The sequence below is a fragment of the Gopherus flavomarginatus genome, chromosome 15 (genome assembly GCF_025201925.1).
Source record: "Gopherus flavomarginatus isolate rGopFla2 chromosome 15, rGopFla2.mat.asm, whole genome shotgun sequence".
Taxonomy (NCBI): domain Eukaryota; kingdom Metazoa; phylum Chordata; order Testudines; family Testudinidae; genus Gopherus; species Gopherus flavomarginatus.
The window spans coordinates 27904241-27919567 of NC_066631.1; the positions used below are offsets into that span (position 1 = coordinate 27904241).

General features: G+C 46.8%; 1 protein-coding gene across 5 annotated transcripts in view; it reads left to right on the top strand.

Annotated features, from left to right (window-relative positions):
• The window catches only part of CUX2 (cut like homeobox 2), a 219978-nt gene that overhangs the window by 128114 nt on the left and 76537 nt on the right, over positions 1 to 15327 (top strand). For 3 of the 5 annotated variants that reach the window (XR_007769554.1, XM_050924577.1, XM_050924580.1), the window contains exons 2-3: positions 459 to 569; positions 4645 to 4692. The exons of 1 other annotated variant lie outside the window; for it this stretch is intronic. Coding sequence is in view for 3 of the 4 variants with exons in the window: in XM_050924577.1 (XP_050780534.1) it covers positions 459 to 569; positions 4645 to 4692 (159 nt within the window). In the remaining variant the exon portion in view is untranslated. The remainder of the gene's footprint in view (positions 1 to 458; positions 570 to 4644; positions 4693 to 15327) is intronic. One more of the 5 variants, XM_050924578.1, reaches the window with a different exon arrangement.

Below are 15327 nucleotides of genomic sequence, written 5' to 3' on the forward strand. Positions count from 1 at the left end.
CATATTTATGAACACTTAAGTGTAAGTAAGTCATAGTTGGACTTCTTCCCTCTCTGCTGATATATGGAATCTGGCAACAAAGCAAGCTTAGAATAAAATCTGGCAATACAATATGCTGCACTTTACTATTTTGACACTACCACGGTGATATGTTTTTTGCAGTTACTGTGGAGCTTATGTCACTGTTCCTTTTGGGAGTGAAAGGGTGGAAGGGGGGAGAATATTGATGAGCTGTTTCTTGATTATCTCGCTTTTATTTTATTTTATTTTGCGTTGAATACATAGTTTCTTCAATTATTCATGCAGCCTCCTTGTCAATATTGCAGGTCTTGGCTTTGTAAGGGAGGAAAATGAAATGCTTGGGAGAATGATGTGTACAGTTTAAAAAAATGCATCAAAAACATCTTTTTTTCTTTCTTTCTTTCTTTCTTTTTTGTTTTTGTTTTGTTTTGTTCCAGAAGGAGCTTAATTCTGTTGCTTCAGAACTGGCTGCTCGGCAGGAAGAGAGTGAACATTCTCATAAACATTTAATTGAACTCAGCCGGGAATTTAAGAAAAATGTACCTGAGGTACAGTATATTTGCTGTTATAGAATTAACTCAGTAGGACGGCATATTTTCCTCTGTTCAAACTAGATTTTGAAAACCGTAGACATAAGTGACTAACAAGAAAGGAAGCTAATTAGCCACAAAGACAAACTATAGTCTCTAACCTTTGGGTTTTCTTTATTGCTTATACTTGCTCCCTCTGATGGCTCCATTGTATTTAAAGGGGCTGATCCTGGGAGATGCTGAACAGGTTCTGCTCCCCCTCCATCAGTGTTGAGGGGAGCTCAGTGCTTTGCAGCACCACTCAGAATCGGTCCCAAAAGCATTTCCGTTAACAGAACTTATGGTTTATAAAAAGCAAATGTTAAGCGTTTGGAGCTGAGATCCTGGCATCCAGCTCTCAGCCCAGATGGGGTATGCACATTTTTATTTTTTTCTAAAATACATTTTATTTTAGTCCGTTTGACTGTTTAAGATTTTTTTTCCCCCTCCAGTTTCAGATGCTATTTTCTTTTCTGCCTGTAAAAACAAAATCATAAGGGGAGATATTCAAAGCCCCCCCAGGCAGGTAGGTACCCAGCACCCACTGAGAGTCACTGCAAGGGGGGCCATGCCCCTCTGAAAATCTACTCCTTTGTTCATGAGATTCAGGGGGCCTGAGGCTAGCATAACACCTTCTCCAGGAGTAGCCCTATGGCTTCCAGTGGGACCATGGCATGAGATGTGATGTTTTCCTTTGTGGGGGTAAGGCTGACGGAAAGGGGCTCAAAGAAATTAGAGAGGGGGGCAAGGGCCCTTATGGTCTTGTCTGATCCATTCTCAGTTTTCTCCTGTCAGTTTTCTGGTGTTCTGTCCAATAAGATTTAAGGCTGGGCCAAAGGGTGTTAGGCACTCCAGCCCCAGTGAATTTCCATGGCCTTTGGATGCCTAACTCACTCCCTCAGACACGTTTGACAATCTCAGTCTAACTGCCCCAGGAAGGGGCTTTCCTCCTGCTAATGGGGATGATGCATAGTAAATTTTCCTGATATCGAACCTAAAATCTCCTCCTATGAATCGCATCTTCTTCTCTAGAAACCCTGCTCCCTCCTTGATCTTCCCACTGTTCGTATGTTTGTGATTTCTATTAAATAGATTTCGCATGCACTTAAATGCTAACCAGCATTTTCTCTCGCTACAGCATAGCATTTAAAGATCTTAAACCATGTATAGAAATTTGACACAGGGAACACGCTTCACCAGCCTCTGAAATGCACCCCTCCTGGGGTGGTGGCTGTTTGACAGCCCTCACTAACAGTACAGAGCAAGTTAGGACTGGAATTGAAGAGTAGCTTAACTGAAAACGAAAAAGGAAGTGAAGGTGATCAGGATGTAATGATTGTATGTACCTTGGCCCATCACCATGCTTAACATTTCTAATCTGGTGAAAAAGTGCAAGGGGATTGTGAACCAGCACAAAGGGGTAGAACCTCCATGTTCTATCCGGTGTGCAAGTCAGCAGCTCCAGCCGCCATTGGTTCAGTACCGATTCCAATTTAAAGGGACAGCAGGGCAAAAGTGAAGGGTGGCCAGCGTAGATGGGAGAAGCAGCTTTAACGTTTCCTTCCTGTTAATTCCAGTGGGAGATTGGTGCTCTCTACTCTGTTCAGTCCTGTCAGGTTTCTGTTTCAGCAAGGGCTCTGGTGGGCCATAACACGAGTCGCATACTTTGGGGGTTAATTTGTTTAAAAACAGTGGGTGAATTGGGTGCCAGTGAAAGAGAGAAACCTTGGGCCTGATCTAAATCCCAGCAAAGTCAATTGAAAACTTTCTGTCGAATTCAATGAAAGCTAGATCTAGCTCTCACGACTCTGCCCACGAGCCATGCCTGATACGAGAACGCACTGTGCAAACTTCCACTGCTTAGAAATGCCGATGCGTCTCCATTCTGTGTGCACTCGCTCTAGTTGATAGCTGGCCCAGGGAGAGTTAACCGCATCTCCCTGCACTGAAAGCCCACCACAGGTGTATACCCTCGCTCTGGGGAATAATGCAGGTTCTGCTTTCCTGTCCATGTGAATGGGAGTAACTCCATTAAAGTCAATGCAGTGACTCTGGATTTACATGGGTGTGAAAGCAGGGTGTGGGCCAATATCCGGGGACGCGGCTGGGCTCTGCAGCTGTGGATTGTCCTTCGGAAGAGACCGCTGGAGTGAGCTTTCAAGGCCCTCTCTGAGCTTGGATAGAAATGGGCACCTCAGAGGGGAGTCTACCTTCATGGATTGAATCCTGGCTGTAAGATGCCCACATGCTCTTTGAATCAGCTGTATAAACCCCAAACTTCCCAGCTCTTCCCTTCCTTGGTCTTGGCTCCATGCCGCTATTATCCAGTTTGGGCCTTCCCTCGGCAAGGTCTGCCCTTCCTGCAGTGCTTCGCAGTGAGCCTCAGTGGAGGTCACCAAATTCATTTCCATTTGGGGTGCTTGCCAGGATTTGAACCCAGGCCCCCAGAGGTGACAGATGTATGCCCATTTCTGCCGAGCCCCCGGACCATCTCCCCACATCGGCTGCACTTGAGAAATAGCCACCGATGCTTCTGCTGTTCAAAGGAAATGGATAAAGTTAGCATAGATCTGATGGAAGGGGCTGGATAAGGGTGTCCCCTCGCCTGCAAAACCTCAGGTAGCAGCATTTCCCATCATGCCTTCCACCTTAGGTGAAGGAATCAACATGAGGGGCAAAAGGGGGCAGCCTAGGCTATATCTGCCCTGCGATCACAAGGAGTAATAGCTGCTCATGTCGACATACATGAGCTAGTGTTCTCCAGCTAGCTTGGTACTGAAGCTGTGAAGCCGCGGCAGCACAGACATCAGTAATTACCCAGGGTTCCAGGTGACTTGTCCAGCCCGTCGTGAAGCCTGTAATGACGTGTCTTCGCTGCTCCGGTACTGAGTTAGCTAGAGTAAAGTTACCTCGGGTTGTAGACATCCTATTCAGACCTTGGCTCCCCATCTGACACCCTCGGTAAGGTACCTGCTGTGATGATCTGTGACCGGCTTCTCAGAGGCACTGCTCCCACTGACTTTAGTGCTCAGCCCCTCTGAAATTCAGATCCGTCGGAACTGGCCTGAGACCCACCGGCTCCTGTTGGGTGGGTCGCTGCACAGGGTGATCGTGCTCACCTTGTTGTTAATGGTTACTCGCCAAACGCTGTCATTAGTCTGGCAGCAGTGTTTTGGTTTAAGCTGAGTTGTGTGCTTACAATCTGCTGGGCTCCCATGAATTGTATTCCTCACGATGTAGAAAGGGTCAAACCACATACCCTCCTGGGTAGCTGTGTGCGGGAAGGACCCTCTGTGGCATGGCTATCTGGCCATTACCGCAGCCTCAGGGCCAAAGTAGCCCTTCCAGCCCTCCTCTTCCATTGCTTGGCCCTGCCTCAGCAGAGACAGGGATCCAGAGACCTGAGACAGTGATGTGTCCCTGTGAGCAATCGTATGCAGAAGAACAGCTGTTGTAGACCAGTATCAACACCTGAAGAGGACTAACATAGTTCAATGTCTTCCTGAATTACACACACTCCTCTCAGATACTCCTGGGCATCTCCTATTGCCTTCTACTCTGGGATCATGTGTGGCCCCTGCTGAACTTGGCCCTAAGAATGTTGTTCTTGCGGAGCAGGGGACCCATTCGCAGCAGCTCTGGGGCGCACCACACTTTGAAAGACTTATTGGAAACGGATGCTGCAAAGGACTAATATGTCTTGGTAGGCAGAGGATGGGAGGGAGGGGTTTGACTACCCCCTGTAAAGAGAGAGTGGGGGACGGGAGAAAGATCGGTGCTGTTTGACTGGCCTCTTGCAAAGATTCAGTCAATGCAGACATGCTACAGGTTAAAAACCACTTCGCCCTTTGTCAGATTTTAGATTCCGATAGGTTAAGAGTAGCCGTAGAGAAGATTAAGTCCAGCCAGGGCACCAGCTCTAAAGCTTCAGAGAAGAGACAGGTAGTTGCTCATGCCCGTAGTTCAGTGTGTGTGGCTCTGTAGATATATACAAATACCACTGCAGAACTCGTACGATATCTGCTTCTGGTGAACTCTCTGATCTCTCTTTCAGGAAATCAGAGAGATGGTGGCTCCTGTCTTACAGAGCTTCCAAGCAGAGGTAAGAAGCCGTCACTCGCAAGAGGTACTCTGTCGTGATGGTGTTTGCAACTAGCCAGATTAGGCTGAGATGGACCTTGGGGATTAAAAAAAAAAAAGCAGATAGATACCAAAACCAAATTGCACAATCACTGCACAGCATGTCCCTCACTTCCAGCTCTCTCACGCTTCCTCTGAGCTCACTAAGGCCAAATTCATCCCTTTGTTGCCCCCCTGCTGGTACTGATTGCTCCTAGTTTGTACTGTGTCCCCCCACCTAATCATCTCTCTCAAGATTTTACATGTGCAAATGAACTTTCCCAGCTCAGGTACCAGTCTGATGTGGAGAGATTTAAATCCTTCCAAAGGGGAGGGCAGTGTGGGAGAAATATCGCACTTCAGAACAGGTTTTTTAAATGATTGCTCTTCTGGGGGCTGTTTTCTATGTTCTTCTAATGTGCGTAGATTGAAACCCCTAGAGAGATGAAGGCACTCAGCGCTCACCACTAGCAACACATTAGAATCTGTCATCTGCTGAGCATTACATTACTTGAAATCTGTCTCTTTGGAACACCGGAACTGCATAAGAAAATATGAAAGTAAACAATAACTGGATTTACACAAATGCAGCTGATTTCCATATTTCTCATCACTTCATTTTATTACTCAGTTTACTGATATGCTCATTTATTTATAGGGCAATCCGGTATTGATTCATTCCAATGCACTATGCATAAATACACAAAAGAGAGCGATAACAATAGGAATACATTTTCAGTCTTTTAAATACTGCGTTTTTCCCAATAGCTTTCATTAGATCCGCTCGGAGAAGATGAGCTATGGGCTTTGGGAGACCCAGCCTGCCCTTAAAGAGGAGTGGCTCTGGATTTACGGCAGTGTAACTCAGATCAGAATCTGGCCGCCTGACTCCACATTTTCTTTAGAAACCCCCTTACTGATTCGGTTTCTTCCAGGAAGGTTTTTGCAGGGGATTTTGAGGAGTTGCCTCTGAATGATGAATAGGAAGATGCCTGTCTGGCATTAGGGATGTTGGGACCAGTCCTTGTCCCACTGAAATCAATTCAGGTTTTGTCACTGAATACAATGGATGCAAGACTGGGCCTTTTATCAGCTGCTGTTGGAGAAACTCTAGACCTTTAACTCTGCTTTTGGCAAGTAATTGAGGGAGGAGCCGATTTCCATCTCTTTGCGGGGCTGTATTCTGCCCTCACTCACCCCGTGCAAATCAGGATCAGAGTCAAAGTGACTGCACAGGTGACATTTACTAATTTTCCATCCCATTTCAGTTTGGTTGACTCTGATCTTTGCAATCGTAGGAGCAAATCCTTCGTGCATCAAAATCCTTGCTGAGGTCACTGGGAGCTTTGACTGAGTAAAGGCTACAGAATTTGGCCCATCCTCAGCCCATATAAGGCAAAAGGGGTTTTAAGTGGAGATCAGCATCCTTCTTCACTGTAAATCAGAGTAGCCCCACGGACTTCCACACAGCTGTGCTGATTTATAACAGCTGGCGATCTGCCTCGGCTTGCTTATTAGCTGGGGTGAAATCTTGAAATCCAGAGAACTCGGGCTTTACGCAGCTGTTCTTTTTGCAAGAAATCCTCCCCTCCCAGGCTCCAGGTTCTGACCACTGGATCTATGTAATCATGGATCAGTGGCCCTGGTTCCATCCCCACAGATCATGACTCCTTCTTCTGCATATTCAGAACCTCCCTCCAGTAGGCAGGAGGTGTCAGAGTCCCGCCTCTAGGCCATTCCAGTGATACCACTCATAGCCAGGATGGCTGGTGCTGGGGTGTTTTTACTATGGTTTAGATTTCACTGAACATGAATATTTACAAGGGAGGACACAGTGCTACATCATGTGTCCTTGGGAGTAGCCAAAAAGCCCCCCGATGAATGTCGGGGCTCGGCCTCCTATTTTTTCTTTTAAATGGAAAGAAAAAGATCATTTTGAAGTAACAACCTGTGTTTCTGCAGTCACCATAAGCATTTCGTGTACATTTAGGCACCAGTAATCCTTTATATGCAGTTTCTTGGAAGGGGGAGTTGTGGGGTGGAGAAGGGACTAAATCGTACCCACTGAGAATAAAAACAGCTTTTGTTTTCCATCCTGATTAGATAAAGGCCGGTTTATTTCCCTGGCACGGAATTACAAAAAGCTGCCCATGACAGTAGCTTAATGGCAACAGCTTGAAATGGACAAAGTTTGAATCTCCTTGCTTGGAGAGAAAAGAGCAAACCGAAAGCCCTGCTAATTACAAAAGTTGCTTTATGAAAGATAATTCAAAGCAATAATTTAGCAAACATAATCAAGTAGCGCAGATGGGGATTTTGATGAATAGTTTGCAACATGCAATTAGCAGCTCTTGCAGTTACATATCATTAACCCTCAGAGCACAAAAATTATTTTCTCATTATTAGATGAAAAGGTAAAATTAAGCTGACTAGACAGTAAAGGAACAAACTACAATTAATTACCTTCATTTATTACAGTCATTATTTTAAACTTATTTTTTTTCTCCAATAGATAGATGAAAACATCTAAATTAAAAGTTTTGTTATGCTAAAGCAGAGGTGAACCTTTCCAATCCGTCGTACACTGGAGCGTCCCTGTGCTGTGGAAAGGGCTGATTCATCTGCTAGGCATCTGATTGAGCGGATATTTTATTTCAAATAAAAAGGCAATTTAGGAATAATTAAAACTGTATAATACATCAGGTTAAACATGGAAAGCAAAGTTAAGGGCTAAGGATCAAAAGGGTGAAGGTTAAAGAAAACATGTCGCATCCTTTTTCGCAAGTCACTTGTTTGTATGTTGTTTGCTGAGATAGCTCACCAGAGCCAGTCCTCCGGTCTAGCTCTGTATCTGAAAAGTGGCTGTTGCATATTAGGGCCAATATAAATAGGTTTTGCTTTGGTTGATGTGAAATGGACACTTCTACGGCTGTGGAAATGGAGCAGCTATGGCCGGAATGTCAAATACACAAGACCGGCTTCTCCTTTGTGAATCCCAGACAACCCCACTGAAGTCAGTGGAGTAACTGGGAGCTGAATTCAGCTCTCATACCCTTGGGGAAAGGAAGTACCTAGCACATGGATGCCACCGAGCCAGTGAAATGATGCTAGGACTGACTGACCACTTGTTTCCTGATGGGGAGGTGGAAAGAAGCAGTGTATCCGGCGAATCTTTCTCGGATAAAACTCCCCTTGACTGTGCTGAGGAAGGACAGCAGAGTAGGGTCTAAATGTTCAGCAGTAAGGTAACACCTGCACTTTTCTCATGTGCAAAGTCTGACTGCTAGAGAAAAGTGCAAAAGGCAGCTAAGGAAGGACGTTTGCAACAGAGCCACTTTTGAATCTTGGTGAGCTGTTTGTGGCAAACTCCCAGCCATGAATCTGTGCCCGACAGAGCCGACTAATGCGGAAATGAGAACAGCTGGAAAAACAACTTCATTCATTTTCCAAGAAATGTTCCTGCAAAGAACCAAGTGTAAAGTGTGGAATGTGCCCTGAGGTATCAGATGGGCCTGTTTAATGCCAACATGTTTTATGTGCATATTTGGGTGCTGTTTCTGAGTCCCGGGCACAACAGTAACTGGGGAACGTATGCACATGCTGTTTAATTTCGTTAAGGGTGGGAAGGGCGCAGACTTTGAATGAAATTGATGGAAACATGGCAAGTAATTAACCGATGTCAGAGACATAAATCCTGTATAGAATGACAAGCCACACAAAAGGGAGAGACAGAGCCTGTATTTGTGCTCTGTGGATCTAATGCTGTGGCTGCACGTGTACTAGTCAGTGGTAGGCTTGCCTGAGTAAGGACAGCAGGATGAGTCCGGGTGAGGGGGGTGTGAATTGAATGCTAAGGGGCGAGTTACAGTTGCTCTGCACAGGTCCACTAGAGGAGGAAATTAAATGTGTGGTGGTGTTTGAGAAACTAGTTTAATAATATCCCACTGGACCCAATCCTGACTGTTACCACTTCCTGTGGCTTCAGGGGGGACTTGGCCTGCAGCATTCTGTGCGCTCTCCTGACCTCGCCCAGTGGCTCCATTTGCTTTCTGGTGCCATCTGAGATGAACACACAAGCCAGGGGCCTGATCCTGAGAGTTGCTGAGCACCCACCACTTCCAGTGGCTTGAATGGGAGCTGAAGATGCTCAGCACCAATTGGGATCAATCCCGAGACATCTCCCATTTTTTTGGGAGCCCCCATTCTGTTCTTAAAAGCTTATCCCCAACCCCAAATAATGCTTCCCCCGTACCCGAACGAGCCCAGTTGTGCATTACCCCTGCATGCTGGCTTTCCACTTTAGAGTTAGTGTGATGGCTCTCCAAACGGCTTTGTGTCCCAGTCCCAGTTGTCAGTCTTACCAATGGATATAATAACAGGCCAGTTACAATTTTAGGTGTAAGACCTTCGCTCAGAATTTCCTTGGCTTTATCTTTTTCTCTCCTGACCCGTAATGTTGTCTTTAAAGCACAGCAGTTTTTCTATAGTGGTGCTAGTGAGATTCAAGTCACTTACTGAAAAGTAATTTGCTTGTATATAAAGGACCTTTTACAGTCCAAAGCTTTTCTGGTGATGTGCTGGCTTTTTGAAGTTAGAAAATCCAGAAGCTCCTTCTCTCTCACCTTATCTCAGAAGAGATGTGGCAGAGGTGGAAGGCGACACGGGGGATGGCTCATTAAATGATTAAAGGCCTGGAAAGGCTTCTGTATATGGAGAGACAAACGGAAGATTGAGATTGTCTAGTTCGGAGAGGAGTTAGAGCAAAGGGCTATGCTAGAGAGATACAGACTCACACATGATCATGAGAAGGTATGGCTGGCACTCCTATATATTAGGATAAGGGGCCATTCTAGGAACCACTTTTAAAACTGACAAAAGAAAATACTGTTTTACATACTACAGAATTGACCTGTGGAACTCTCTGCCACAAGACAGCACTGAGGCCAAGAGCTTAGTGGGATCCAAAAAAAATGCTAGACGTTTCCCTGGGTAATGAGAATCTCTAGCATTTTTTTTTTATCCTGTGCAATGTGGAAGGGATTTAAACTCTCCCACATGAGGGTACAAGCCAACCTCTGGGGATTAGAGACAAAGGTTCTCTGTCGGCCGCTTCTTCCAATAATGGTCCATGAGGGACAATTCTTCTTGGAGGAGCTGGTTCTGGCTTCTGCCTGTGCTCACCTGCCCTGGTCTGGAATTATTCTAGTTCATGAATCTAACAGGGAAAGGCTCCAGCACAAGAGAGTTAGCAGGAGTTCATTCCTTGGGGGCCATCTGCATTTGGGGGCTGTAATTTCCTGCTGCTTATCCATCCATGGCAGGGACAATGCCCCATTCCTAGCCACCAAGCAGTGGTGGTTTGGGAGCTCCATGTGTTTTCTCCATGGGGAGGTGATTGAGTGTGGGTTTGAGATGGGGGGCCTGAGATTTTCCCCTGGGTGCTGGTGCCCCGAGAGCAGGAAAGGGCATCATTGGTGGGCCCGTGAAGCAGTGACTGGCCGGTCACGCTCTCCTTTGGGAGTGACGCAGGCGACCTGGAGGCAGCGTGTCTAGGAGGAGAGGGCTAACCCCCAGGTTATGTACCCAGCCTTCTACCTCCCACACAGTCAACATCCCTCTTTGCTGGGAGTTCTGCTTACACAGCTTGACTTGGACCCCCCGGGGCAGGGCTCACCATCCTGTCCATTGGAGCCTGGTGCTGCTGAAAGTGTTAGGCTTAGACTAAGATGGGCCCTGTAGGGTAGCCACCAATTCCTACTGTCATGGCCTCACCTGGCTCAGGGCCTAGACATCCCCCACATGGATCCTCCCCAGGCTTTTCAGCGTTCGAAATCCAGGTCCAAATTCTGCGGCATGGGCCCGTCTCCAGCCATTTCTTCCCCTGCGCTGAGGGAACAGTTCCCTCCCATCAGCTCTCAAAAGCATCTTTACCTGCAGCATCGTCCATACACCCTTCTCTTTCCCCGCCTTCCACCCATTTCTTCTGTTCCACCAGTCAGAACCTGCTTCCCCCATCCTCACCCCGGCCCTTACAGGCTTTTAGAAAGTTGGAAAGGAATAAAGCTTCTGCAGTGACCCTGTTTCACTGACCATCTAAAATCAATCTGCCTCTCACAGCCTCGTTCATTTCATTCTGAAGCCTTTCATTGCAGATTAGGTATCAGTACAAGATGGTTTACAGTTGCCAACTGTCAGTAAATGCACTTTAAAAAAATTAAATTAAATCAGTTAAAAACAAAACAAAAACGTTTACATTGGTGAAAAGTGCTAAATAATCTTGAAATATTTCCTCCTGTTACCCTGCTATAAAAAGAGCCTTTAATGTACTATGAGAACAGTGCTATCGTGGCTAGGGTGGGTACCACTCTGGGATTTGGGAAAGCCAGGTTTAATTCCCAGTTCTGCCACAGCCTTCCTGCATGACCTTGTCCAAGTCACTTAGCCCCTCTGCGGCAGAATACATCACGTGATGCTGTGAGGATAAATACAGGAAAGATTGTGAGGTGCTCAGATATCTCATTGCTGGGGGCCAGATAAGAGCCTTAGGTAGATAAGTTATAATCCAAAATTGCCTCCAAATAATCATTCTCTACTCTAGACTTTATGGCCCCAGCTCTGAAATCAGTTAAGCCCCGGCTCTGTAGGGATGTGCCTGTATGGATCCACGGCAGGATCAGGGCTCGTGTGTGCTGCAGGCTGCATTTCCTGACCTTTGAAAAGGTGTCATCATTTCTGAGTGTCAGGACAAAGCGTGAATATTCTCAGTAAATGGATTACTTGCCAGTTGGCATTCCTGGCTGTGGCAGTGCTCCAGCATTAGAGCTGTGGAATAATGCTTGCAGGTTATAATTTTTCGTATTAATTTTTTCTTACAGTATTTATATAGTGCCTGGCTTTGCTGGTCATTTTGTAGACACTGAACAAGAAGTTCCTTGCCCTGGAGAGTTTACACTCTGTGGGTCTGATTCTGCAGAAATGTAAGCCCACATGAGTAACTTTACTCACAGGAGTAACCTCATTAAAGTCAACGGGATTACTCACAGGAGTAATGTTACCTCCCCCCCACTCCCAATATTTTATAGATTTAGGCCCAAAATGGACACCCCAGATTTGGCTGTTGCAATAAGCCCAGAGTCTCACAGCTGACTCTGGTGAGCTTCTCTATAATTCCCCCTTAACTCTGGCCACCGTACCACGTAGGGATGCAGTCCTGCAAGGTGCTGAGCTTTCGAGTTCCAACCTGCCAAAGCCCTTAAGCACCTGTTTATCTTTGAGCATGAGGCTCGTCCAGCGAGGTCCATGGAGCTATGTGGAGTTACGCCAGCTGAGAATCTGGCCCGATAAGTTTTCCCAAGGCATTGGATGAAAAATCATCTCTCCCAGCACCCTAGTGAACTGATTTCTGAATGGCTCCCAGTGGCACCAGCCATGATCCCTCCCCATTTCCTCTCCTGTGGCATGAGGCAGTAGCAACTTTCCCAGCAAATAGCAAAACAGGGGAGTGCAAGTCACCAGAAAAATTCTTTTCAGCAGTGAACTGCAAGTCAGACGTGGCCAATGGGGCCTGGGTATCAACGTCTTTGCGCTCTTCCTTCCTGACCTTCTGGTAGTGCCTGCCGAGACACCCGCTGATGGCAGCGGGGGAACAGTTGCACTCTAGTTTTCTTTGCGGCCGGGAACAGGTGGAATCCCAACCAGTGGTCACTGGGTGCTGCGAAATCTCATCACCATCCTTTTGAGCCAGGGCTAGAACAGTTTCAAAGAGCATTCCCGGGGCCTGCTGCGCTTGTGCAGGACTCGGGTCTTGCTTAAAAGTCAGCAGCAGGTGTGTGTGACCCTTGGAAAGGTCCCATTAGCATGGCATGGGGTACCCATCACAGGGCGCTCCATCTATCAGATCACACCACCCATGGCGATATTTTTCCATCTGATACAAATGGGTGTTTTAAAGAAAAGACATAATCTGCCTAGGTGTTTAGAGTCACGCGCTCGGCTGAAATTCTGAGGCCTGCTCCTCTGTGTGGTCTCCCACAGAATCCAGTGGGAGTGAGCCGCACACACAAAGGACTCGTAGGATTCGAGACCAAGGGGGTTGCCTATTCGTTGTCTGATATTTGGGATTGATCTTGAGCTCACAAGCCCTGCCTGGCTGAAGATTGCAAGGTAGAGATCAAGGGTGGACCAGTGGTTAGGGTGCTAGTCTAGAACTTGGGAGACCCAGGTTAAATTCGTGGCTCTACCAGAGACTCCCCATGTGTCCTTGGGTATCTCTGTGCCTCAACTACAATGGGGATCACAGGCACTGGCCTTCCTCACAGGGGTGCTGCAAAGATACATACATCAGATTATGAGGGTCAGTAGAACAGCCACACTGGGTCAGACCAAAGGTCCATCTAGCCCCCTATCCTGTCTTCCAACAGTGGCCAATGCCAGGTGCCCCAGAGGCAATGAACAGAACAAGTGATCCATCCCCTGTCACCTGTTCCCAGCTTCTAGCAAACAGGCTAGGGACACCATCCCTGCTCATCCTGGCTAATAGCCATTGATGGACCTACCCTCCATGAACTTATCTAGTTCTTTTTTGAACCCTGTTATAGTCTTGGCCTTCACATCATCCTCTGGCAAAGAGTTCCATAGATAATTCAGTAAATGGGGGCCATATATACCTTAAATACTTAGTCAGCTATCCAAGACCCTGATTATGTGATAGCTTGGGATCTCCCCTGAGACCTTTGCATAACTGGGATTTACCTGTAGTTTGGGGGTATCCCTTGAGCTGTTGGGCCTGACCATTGACTGCCCCAAATATTTCAGAGAGAACGTTCGGTTTTTCTGCTCTCTCATACAGTGTCTCTCCTTAGATTACTCGTGTGCCAGCTTCTTGGTTTCGGCACTCTAATAAATAAGATTCACCTGATGAGATTTATGGTGTCTGAAAATAACCAGGATTCCTATCAAGTAACCAAAGCCAGCAAGACATTAGTGTGATGGGAGGTGGAATCCTTGGAAAAAATTCTAATGAGATTAACATCCTTAGACTTTAATATCAGGAACTTGGCCAAAGCATCATTGAGCTTGTCAGGAAGTATTACAACAAAATTAAGAACCAGCAGCAGTTTTCTTTCATTCAGTATCATATGCTTTATAAAGTAAATTATTAATGCTTTATTCTCCTCCGTTAAAGCAGTTATTTGCAGCGTCTTGGTATATTTCTCATTAGAAATAACATCATCTAAAGAACTATATTGATTAATTTTTTTTCATCTTAGATTCACGAACGTGAACAACATATGACATTCCCTTTAACTAGAATTCTCCTGCTGTATTTTTATATTATTGATCTTTTTGACATGAATTGCTTTTTGGCCTCGTGAAAATGTTGTAAGCTTTCTAACTTCAGAGAAATGGACTCCAGCGTGAGCAGCGCTGGAAAGAATGAGAACTCCCATGTCCCAGGGTAATATCCAACATATTTAATGACAGTTAAATGCGGCAGCTCCTTAGAGTGTCTTCGGAGTCTCAGCATTTACAAGCATTTTAATGGACTGGGTTACAAAGCCTGAGTGATATGTGGAAAATATTTAGAAATATTTAACCCCTCTTCCCAGCTGCTGGCTCGCAGGGCTACAGCACGCTAGGGGAAAAGACAGGGACTCTCAGACAACAGGCGTGTTACTGATTTAGCTTTCATCCCAACATTTCGTTTCATTTCGCTCCACTGGGGCTAGCTGTTGGGTAAGGAGCTGTGCTGTGCCTGAGTTCCCATGGGATCGTCTGATGCCTGTGTGATGACTGGGGAAATGTGTGGCCATTAGTCACTAACAGGGAAGATATGGCCAGTTGTCAGCTCTTGGCCAAAATTGTCTCTGATCCCTGTCCAAGACCTGCCTGTGGGCCTGATCCAAAGGCCATTGAAGGCGATGGGAAGACTGCCACTGACTTTGGAGGGCTTTGGGTCAGATACAATGTTCTTGCGCTGTGGTCAGAGGTGGGGCACGTGCGGCTTGGTACGCTGCCTACTAAGGCCCTCTGGCCTTCGCCCAGCACTGCGGGTTGGCCATGGGAAAGCATCTCCCCCTACTCCCTCCTGGAAACTTGCCGCAGCTCTTCAGCCCGGCGCTGCTGCTCCAAAGCACCCTGGGCTTGATGTGAACTCCCAGTTCTGACCAGACACTCTCCCTCCTTCCTCTCCCTTTCCACAGCCAGTGCGTAACTCTCCTGCTTCTTTCTCCTGCCCCTCTTTAGACACGATCCTGTCTGTCCTCCACCAGCCTGACTGCTCCTCTCTAGTGTCTCCTAGCTGGGATTGTCCACAGCCCTAGGCGGCAACACGTTCCTCTCCCTCCTGGGAGATCCCTGGGGGATCCCTTCTGCTCTGCTGTGTGCTGCACACTCACCCAGTCCCCTTCCCCACTCTGTTTTCCAGCAATATTTCCTTGGTTAGGAAACCTATTCTTGCTTTCAGCAGTTCCTGTCTGCAGCTCTCCGCCCCGGGGTCGTGCAATGCTGCAGCTTCCCTGGCTGGGCAGGGGCCTTCCCCGCTCGCAGGGTGCACCTGCCCTCCTCCTTCCAGAGTAGCTGGTGACTTTGGGGGTCAGTACTGAGTAGATCTCCTGTT